Raw genomic sequence first — 9,938 nt, forward strand, 5'->3', positions numbered from 1 at the left:
TGAATGCTATCGAAAGAGTCTCTGGCTCTGGCTCTGGCTCTCTCTCTCGACAACAAAAGGCGAATAATTGTGTGGCAAAAAAGAGGAAGACTGATAGAGCTGGCAAAACAAAAGCTGGAACGTATTATTATTGGGTTGCTCGGATAACCCCAGAGCCAAATGGTTTTTCCTTTCCTTTCTGCTCGCTTTCTGCTCTCTTGCACCTGCCTTTGTTTTGCAACAATGTGTGCAGCGAGTTGCCTTTGTTAATATGAATGCATAAATTAAATTAGCTCAGACAACAAGAACTTGAGACGAAATTGCTGCGATTAAAAAATCAATTGCCATTGCTGATAATTAACCCGTAATGTGGATAATTGCAGCCACAACAAATACGAGTATTATGTCCCATATATAAACACAAACCCTGCACATATGCTGCAGTTGCAACAGCTTTGCCATGGAGTCAGTTAACCCCGCCAAGCGCTTTCGTCAGCTAACCAAAAACATCAACGTTTGGACCAATCTCTTGGGCGTTGATGTGCTCGCACCCAAAGTGACATTCAACTATCGCACCTGGACCACAATCTTTGCCATTATCAACTACACGGGCTTCACCATTTTCTCGATGGTGGACAATGGCGGCGATTGGCGTGTGAGCCTCAAAGCCAGTCTCATGTTTGGTGGCCTGTTCCATGGTCTGGGCAAGTTCTTAACCTGCCTGCTGAAGCAGCGCACGATGCGGCGACTCACCTTCTTTGCGTGCAACATTTACGAGGAGTATGAGAAAAAGTCGGCTACTAATTACCGCACACTGGACCTCAACATCGATCGACTGCTGGGATTAATGCGCGGCATACGAAACGGATATATGGCCACGTTCCTGCTCATGACTGTCCTGCCGCTGGCAATGCTCCTGTACGATGGCACGCGGGTCACTGTGATGCAGTACCAGATCCCAGGAATGCCGCTGGAGAGCAACCTGTGCTACTCGATCACCTATCTCATTCATCTGGTGACAATGGGTGTCGCTGGCTGTGGCTTCTATGCGGGCGATTTGTTTGTTCTGCTTGGACTCACACAGATATTGACTTTTGCGGATATTTTACAGCTCAAGGTGGATGAACTTAACGCTGCTTTGGATCGGAAAACCGCCTCAAGGGCTTTGGTTAGCGTGGGTGCGGACATAGAAGGCGAGGAGCAGCGACTGAAGCTGCTCTTGGATGTGATCAAGTGGCATCAGCTGTTTACGGAGTAAAACAAGTCATCAAAAGTGTTACAAAATGTACTTATCAATTTATCCCACAGCTACTGCCGCACTGTCAACGAACTCTACCACGATCTAATCGCCACTCAGGTGCTGTCCATGGCCGTGGCTGTGATGCTCAGCTTTTGCATTATTCTCACCACTTTTCACATGCCATCGGCCATCTACTTTCTGGTCTCTGCCTACAGCATGTCTGTCTATTGTGTGCTGGGCACCAAACTAGAATTTGCAGTTAGTTTTGCCACCTCTAACCCTGATTTTACTTCATTTATTTCAATATGTTTCACAGTATGATCAGGTCTATGAGACCATTTGTGGCGTGGCCTGGCAGGAACTTAGCTGTGACCAACGCAAACTGCTTAACCCACTGCTGCGCGAGGCACAGAATCCGCAGTGCATTAAACTGCTTGGCATACTGCCGCTGTCCGTGCGAACTGCTTTGCAGGCAAGTCAAGCAGTCGAGCTAGCAGAGAGCGTTGGCAGCTAATGCAATTTGTCTTTTGCAGATAATAAAACTCATTTACAGCTTCTCTATGATGATGATGCAGAATCGCACTTAGAACCCGAACGCTGGGCTTAAAGCAATTTTTATCAAATTAATATAAACCCCAGAAATCCCTGCAATATCCGCATAATTTCCATGGAAAAAGAGCTTACATCAATCCAAGTTTGGAAACACTTTCAGCAACGGATTAAACTTTTTTTTGGGTTGAATCTCTCAACCATGATGAGCTCGACCCCTCCCATCGCCCAGCTGTACACACATTAACCTTGGCCACTAATTGCCAACGCACACTGAGGCTGAATTTATGGCAGTAGAGTCAGTCCCTCCCCCCGCTTCGAATGCATTAATTGTGCGTCTCATTAAGAGGGGAGTTCTTATGCAACGCAAAACATTTAATATATACGCATACAAATTTTAATTTATTTTTGAAATGGTTCGCTTCTTGCTGTTTCGCCAGCCAGACATTAATAGCCCCAGGACCCAGGGCCAGGGCCAGGACCAGGCCATGATTAATGCACGTTTTATAAATGTGGTTGGGATAAAAAATAATAATCATTATTGTAACGTTATAATAATGCAGTAGTAATCAAGTGTGCTGTGGCTGTTATTGCTCCTGTCCAATGAACATAAAAAGAGCGAAATGATTTTAATAAAATCAACAGTCAGCAGGTCGACAGCAAGGGGAAGGAACAGCAGGGGGGGCAGGAGCAGCAGCAGCAGCAGCAACAGTTTGGTCAACGCACTCAACGACCTTTTCGGATGCGAAACAAAAACAAGCAACAAGCGCGAAATTTACGAGCATTTCACATTCCATAATTTACTTACTTTTCCATGAGCTATTTAATTATGCTAAATAATGGCCGCAGGGGGGTTGAGTTGAACTTTTTGTTTGCTTATTTATGCCACAATGATCGCAGCGCTGAAAGCCATTCGAAAGTTGAGGCCAAAAGTTAATTGCAAATTGGTGAAATGATTTTATGTTCTACGTAAAACAAACAGCAAAGACAGCAACAACAATCAACACAACATTTTAGCCTATTGAGTTTATAGCCATTAAAATCTAATTGCAGTGTCGATTTCCTTCTGGAATGAGTATTTAATTAATTCAAGTTAAACAAACAAATCAATTGCCGATTCCTAGATAACGCAAAAATGAGCAAGCGCGAATTCGCTCCAGAGCGAACTCCAGGCACGACAACAGCGAATTAAGATCAGAGCGAATTGGGGTGAAGGCGAGCTAAGAACAGAGCAAAGAGCAGATCACGGCGAGAGACACGCCGACAGAGTTTCAATACAGCCTCCGACATAAAAGTATGTGAAAAGAAAACGGACCGCGAGCGACATTCAAATTCTATTTCATCTACAATTTATCTTAAACCACCACATGAGTGTGGCATTTCCTTTATAAATCGTAGCGTGGATGTTTTGAGTTTGAATAAACACAAAAGCTGCTGTTGTGTGCTGCCCCCTTTGAACCTGGACTTTTGGCAGTGCCAACTTAATGTTAAATATGCACAATCTTTCCTCGCCATAAAGTATACTCCACAACGGCGACCCAGCGCAACTCATTGATACTCAGCCCTCAGTCTTTTAGGGGGGAATCATCCTCCCTGCCAGTCTAAGTACACAGCTGCTCAGCGTAATGCGCGTTGGCCGGTGCGACAGGTCTCACAGCCCATCCGGCTGCAGCTTCCGAGGAACACGAGTAATGCAATTTGTTTGCTTGTTGGCGCGCAGATAACAAAACTCATTTACAGCCATGTCCAAGGCACTTCACGGCAGTCGGCAGGCACTCTAACTCAAAGCACTTAACGTCAAATGCAACAACAGCAGCAGCAATACACTTCCTAATTCTTGTTTTGAATCATATTTAGAGACATGCCAGTTCTGACTGAGAGCTGACTGTGGGTGGGGTTGGGGTTGGGGTTGGGGCTGGGGCTCGCCTGGCAAATAAAATAAATTAGCTGCAGTTGAAAGGTGGCTCAGACAGAAGAGTCAACACGCAACGCGAGCGGTTGGAACCGCAAACAAAGCGCCAGCTGTTGGCCACAGATAAAATGGTGAGCAAACAAGCCAAAGGAGAAGCAGAAAGATGGGGAAAGACGGCACCAGGCAGACGTTAGGTTGCTGGTGGAACGATGGCAAATCAGCTGCCAACGCAGTGCAGCTTACTGGCAAATATTAAAATGCGAATTTTTATGCTCGCTGACACTTGCGACCGAGCCAGAGCCAGAGCGCCAGAGCGCCTGAGCGCCAGTGCCGCTCCATCGCCAACGTCTACTTCTTGAAACATAATTCTCACAATGCGGGAACGGGTGATGGGTAGGTGGTTGGGATAGGGGACTGACTGCCTCCTGGCGTATCCTTTGCCAGCATTTTCCTGCCGCGTGCGCACATAAATTAGCTGCCAAGCTAAGAAATGTTTGCGGGCAGCAAAGGTTCCCGGTCGTCCCCCTACTCCACCACCTTTGTTGTCCCAACCGCCCACTGCGGTTTGTTGCGCTCTGTTTATGCGGGTGGAGGTGGCAGGCAGCAGCAGCCACTGCGCCGGGTGCATTAAACCAATAAATCAGCGGGGAGCCACCGCCACTGAAAAAAACATAGTGTTGTCAGGCAGGCAGAGGCGGGCACTCCTCGTTTTGAGGCACCAGCGTCGTCCTGCATATTTAATCAATATGGAGAGCACAAAACAGGAATTAATCTTGCCGCACATTTTTGCACCATCCACATTGGACACCAACAAGCGCCATCCCACGCCACATTCTCCCATCCTTAACGCAAAAAAGGCATTTTTAATTTAGAGAAATTCTTGCGGCCATAAAAAGCATGTCGGGCAAATCAATTAAATTTAAATTGTATCCCATTAGAGGCACATTAAATGAGTTAAGTCATTTGGGCGGGGTGGCAGCCGTAACCGTAACCGCGTGCCGCGTGCCGCGTCTTAGCCTTCGCTTTTATGCGGCTTTGAAAAGGGTACAAATGAATTCATTTTATTTTTTTGACGCACATAAATGCGCCCACCCTTCCGTGCCCCCCATCTACTGCCCGAACACAATTAAAATGCCCACGAGTTACTAATTTGCCATGAAACGGCGGGTGGCGGCAGTCCCAAGCCCAAGCCCAGGACCCCAAACTTTGGCCCAGTCCCAGACTCTGGCGCTGGCGCTAGTCCCCCGAGGCTCCGAATCCCGATTTAAAAAATGTTGCCGAAATTTAAGAGTTGATGGCTATTAATTTATATTATGCATGATTTGTGTAGCATTTTCCTGATGGGACAATCGCTTTAGGCAGGGTCGAGTTGGGTTCACACAAATGTCCCTTCTGCATGCTGCGGTAAATGCCTTTTGCTAGGAGATGTTTGTGCAAAATGAATGAAATATTTGTGTCAACTTTAAATGCTGAAAATACATGCAGGGAGCGAACTTTATTCATGTCTCTGGCTTGACTTGAACTTGCGCATAAATAAATTAGATTAGGCAATCTCGTGTGCTCATGTGTGGGCGTGGCCGCTGCCATCATTTATTAGGCAACGCCCCAGCGCAATGTACGGGCTGTCGCTCGAGATTTGTAGCAGCGACAACGAGCACTATGGACGGGAATGACTGGAGCGATTGGAACGACGACATTACCAGAAAATCTTTTTGCTCATCTGCTGGCTGGCTGGCTGGCTGGCTGGCTGGCCAATTTCTGCTGATGTCTGCAAGCGAAACTTCACGCTGGCCAAGTAATTATCAGCAAGACGGAAATGATAGTCAAGCCCTAGCCCCAGCCCCAGCTCCAGCCCCAGCCAAAGCCGAAGTCGACGTCGAAGCGTTAATGCTGCGTGTCGAAAGCAAAACTTTGATGGCTTAATCACTTTGGCAAGGCAGGGGCAAGCAGTGTAGGGGCAAGCAGTGTGTGTGGGGAGCGAGCGCAAGCAGTGAGTGTGCGGGAGCGCGGGCAAGCAGTGTAGGGGAAAGCTTGCTCCAGTTTTGCCATCAGCTTGTTATGGGGTTTAGGTACAGAGGGGTGCCCGAGCTTGGGTACTTTAAAGTGCACGTGTTTACCAGACGTGGTCTTAAGATGCGACTTCAAAAAACATGTCTCCTCCGTGCGGATGCATTTGGGGGTGGACCCACACTCGGCACTCGGTGCACAGTCAAAGTCATAAAACCATTTAATTATATTAAACTTTTAATTGCGTAGACAGCTACGAAACATACCCACACACAGACACAACCGCAACACACACACCTCAAAGCAACTCCCAGCATATGCGGGTGGCACGGAGGTGGCACGAAGGTAGCAGCCAGGACTGGCAGCGCCACACTTAACCGTTGCAAGTTGCTGCTGCTGCTGCTGCTGCTGGGTGCTACTTCTTGTTCAGCTTCTCCTTGAGCGTGTCTTGCTACTATGTAAATGCAATAATAAAGTTATTAAAAGTGTCATAACAACTCAAGTTCGGAATAGCAGAAACTTTTCAACAGTTTCTTGCTGTATGGTGGGGGCACCAGAAGCACCTCCCCCAGCTGCTGAGGGTGGGCAACAAAAAGAAGTTCATAAAGAATCGAATAACGAAGGCGACCCGCAGCTCCCGTGGCCAGGCAATTGATGTTTAATTGATCAATTAGTTGCTGCCTTGCACAAAAGCCCACCCACAAAACGCACACACAGACGCACATGCCCCTATGTGTGTCTCTCTGTCTGTCTCTCTGTCTATTTGCTGTATTGGAATTGCCCACATCAAAGCGGCATATAAGTATATTGACGCTCATCAATCAAATTGATTTATGCCAACAAATCATTCATGAGCAATTTCCCAAAGTGATTATCTCTCCACGAGAGCAGAGAGTCGAGAGCATGCCATGGCCAACGAGGCAACGGGTCCCATACCAAAAACTAAAGCTACGGAAAGGCATGTTAACTGACAGCCAGAAGGACATTTGGCAAGACACACACACACATCCACATAGTCGAAGGGAAACTGTGACTGAGACAGAGACAGAGCCAGAGGCAGAGACACAGAGCGACTGCGGCACACAGTCAGATTCAGCTTCAGCTTCAGTGGCAGTTCTATAGCCTGTGCCATTGCCAACGCCAGTGACTGACTGATTGACGCTTGACTGTCTTCATCACAAGCAATTTGGCCAGCAAACAGACACACACAGGGCATAGAGATGCTCATGCCGAGATTGCGTGGCCCCCCAGAGTCTCTCTCTCTCTCTCTCTCTCTCTGCTGCTCTCTGCTGCCTGCACAACTTCACAGACAGTTAATAAAGCTCAACTAGCAGCGACGACAGCCACGCCCACGCCCACGCCTTCGCATCCTACCATACGGGCAGACACATACTGGCACTTGGCATTACTCATTCGCTGTTGGCAGGAGGGGGATCGGCTTGTATCATATTAGCTGAAGTTGCTTATAGCCGGCAATCAAATAAATTTTCACGGCACACGATCAAAGGCAGTCGAGGCTCGGCCCCTAGGACTCGCCTTCACACATTTTTCACTGCTCTAAACGAAAGAGCGGGTGGGGCAGTGGCTAAAGCGTTTTTGATTGATTTGGCGATAAATTGACGAGGTGGCTGGCTGTCCATTCAAGCGCTGAACAGATTGCCGGCAGATTGCAGTCTCATGTGAGTGGGGACAAACGCAAAATCTGCGACTAATTGCTGCCTTCAAAGGTCAAGGTGTATGCAGACAATGCTGAAGAGCGCTGCGCACAAAAGTATGCTAAGAAAAGTGACGAATTTTGGTGCTTCCAGAGCACGAGAGAGCAGGCAGCAGGCAGCAGGCATACAAAAAAAGAGCGAAGCTGACAGAGCGACAGCTGCTAGGCCATGATTAATGTTAGCAATTATCTGGCACAAGTGTCAAAAATATTTAAATCAATTGCAAGGCAAGGCGAACAAAAGGGCGACGAGACAAGCCAGCAGACAGCAACAAGACGAGACACGACACAAGACACAAGACACAAGACAACACAATTCGCGCAAATTGAGCATGATGATGAAGAGAGAATAAAGAGGGGAGGCAGGGGTGCTGTCAATGCCAAAGATGGCTTTTCCCTTTTTTTTTTCTCAACTCACTCGCGTGCGTGTCGCGGGGAGCTGAAACTTAAGGGAGAAGTGCGCCCCCCGGCCGGATGACACAAAATGTTAAAAATGAAGAGGGAGCAATGACAGCAGCGACGTGTCAAAAACATTTCATTCATTTATTTTCTATTATAATCACCCAGGCACACACACTGAGAGGGTGGGGAAACCATCGAAGATGCTGACGAGGCGACACTTTTTCACACTCCCCCTGCGCGGGTCTGTCAACAATTGCATTATGTTGGGATATCATTTATCATTGCAAGCATCCAAGCAGCCCCAGACCAGGCCAGACGCGGCCAGACAGCCCAGCCAAGTCAAGTGAACTCGGTTGACTTCGAATGCATATGCCCCGGGACAGGAACAGGCACAAAAACCCCTTTAAATGCTGCTGCTGCTGCTGCTGGGGTTTTGGAGAGCTTTAAGTCTGTTGTCTAAAGAAATTAGTAAATAAAAACAAAGCACGCCTCGCAGCACATATTAAATTACTTCAGCAACAGCAACAGCAAAAACAACAAAACATGGACTGAAGCAACATCCAGCAGCAGGACGAGGGCTGCACACAATTATGAGATGAGAAAACTGAGGGGATGCTGGCTCTCGTTTTGTATGCGGCACACACACGTCGTATGTGTAACAATGGACTAAAAGTTGCGTGAAACGTTTTAAGAAAGATTAATGCCTGCGACGGCTGATGATTTTTTGAAGATTAATTATGCGATGATGAGGCCCAAGACAATGACAGCAGCAGCATCAACAGCATCAACAGGGGCAGGATGTGTGTGGAGTCGTGCGAAAGAGCCAAAAGGCGGAAGCTGCAGGGGCTTGTTAAAGGATTACGAAATTTGTGAGCACGCGCCTCTGTCGTGGAGCATGTGTGTGAGTGTGTTTGGGGCTGTCGCTTATATAGTTATTCGTTATGAATGCCAACATAATTATGAGCACAGGCAAAGCAAACAAACACGAGCAGCAAATTCCACAAAATACAGCCATAATTTAGCTAAAAATTAATCAATTTAAAAGCCTTTTCGATCACTTCAAGTTGTGTGCCAGATTAACAATTAAAATCCCAAATCTATGGGCTTTGGCTTGGGCCCTTAAAGTTCCTTTGCGGGGCACCTGATTTTAATTGCCTCAACCATAACTTTTCATATTAAATGCGCCCAACAATTTATCTATGGATGGCAGCGGCAGGCATGACCACGCTTAAATATGGCATGAACCAGACTCAGATTCAGTTGCAGTTGCAGGTTGCAGGTTGCAGGCTGCAGGTGCGTATGTGGGCTGACAGCAGGCAAAGTGGTAGCCAATTCGCGTGGTTTATGGCCAGCCAAAAGTTGAACTACCAGCGCCGGCACCGGCACCGGTCATGGATTCACGAGTCGCGACTCGTCTGCTGGCCCCGGCTGTTGTTTAATTTATCAGACAAGCCGAAACTGTTGCACATGGCTGGCAAAAGTTTTCAATGTATTCTGTGCCCTGACTGCCATATGGAGAGTGGAGTTCAGTCACTGGCAGCTGTGATTGTGGGCACGCATTTAAATGCATTTAAGTTGCTTCATTTTAATGGTCGAAGCCAAGTCCAAGTTGGGCAGAGGAGCAGCTCCACCACGCTCCTGACAAAAAAGCTTTTAACAATTAAAATTAAAAACTTCAGCATTTATACAACACAAAAACCAAAAAAATAAAACATTAAAAACGAGCGAGTGCGAGAGTGCAGAGCAAATGCCGAGCGTGGCATAATCAAATTCTATGTGAGCATGCATAAAAGTTGCACCGCAGCACACACACACCACACACACACACACACACACACACACTGCGGGTGGTACTCCTGGGGTCTGGCTGGCTGTCTGTGACTGTTGCATTGTGTGCACTCATTTGTGGTCATAAAGCATAAAACGCATAAAGTGGCGTTACGATTTTATGGTGCACCCAAGTCACAGTCGAGCCTCTGCCAAAAAAAAAGAGGAGAGAAGACATTAGGAAGCATGAATCGACTAGTCATTACCCTGTACGATCTGCTGTGACATGTCCTACTCCGCCCTGGCATGCCCCTCAAGCAGTGCACCCTAGTCTGCTGCCAGAAGCAGCTCTGGCCACTGCTTGCCGC

General features: G+C 47.4%; 1 protein-coding gene across 1 annotated transcript; it reads left to right on the forward strand.

Moving 5' to 3' along the window:
* Positions 1 to 439: 439 nt before the first annotated feature.
* On the forward strand, positions 440 to 1,820 carry LOC117583138 (putative odorant receptor 83c). Its single transcript, XM_034271329.1, has 4 exons — positions 440 to 1,233; positions 1,288 to 1,477; positions 1,536 to 1,691; positions 1,753 to 1,820. The coding sequence occupies exons 1-4, from the start codon at positions 440 to 442 to the stop codon at positions 1,804 to 1,806; spliced, it is 1,194 nt and encodes a 397-aa protein (XP_034127220.1). The 3' UTR covers positions 1,807 to 1,820.
* Positions 1,821 to 9,938: the final 8,118 nt, after the last annotated feature.

This window comes from Drosophila guanche, unplaced genomic scaffold (genome assembly GCF_900245975.1).
Source record: "Drosophila guanche unplaced genomic scaffold, DGUA_6, whole genome shotgun sequence".
In the NCBI taxonomy this organism is placed as follows: Eukaryota; Metazoa; Arthropoda; class Insecta; order Diptera; family Drosophilidae; genus Drosophila; species Drosophila guanche.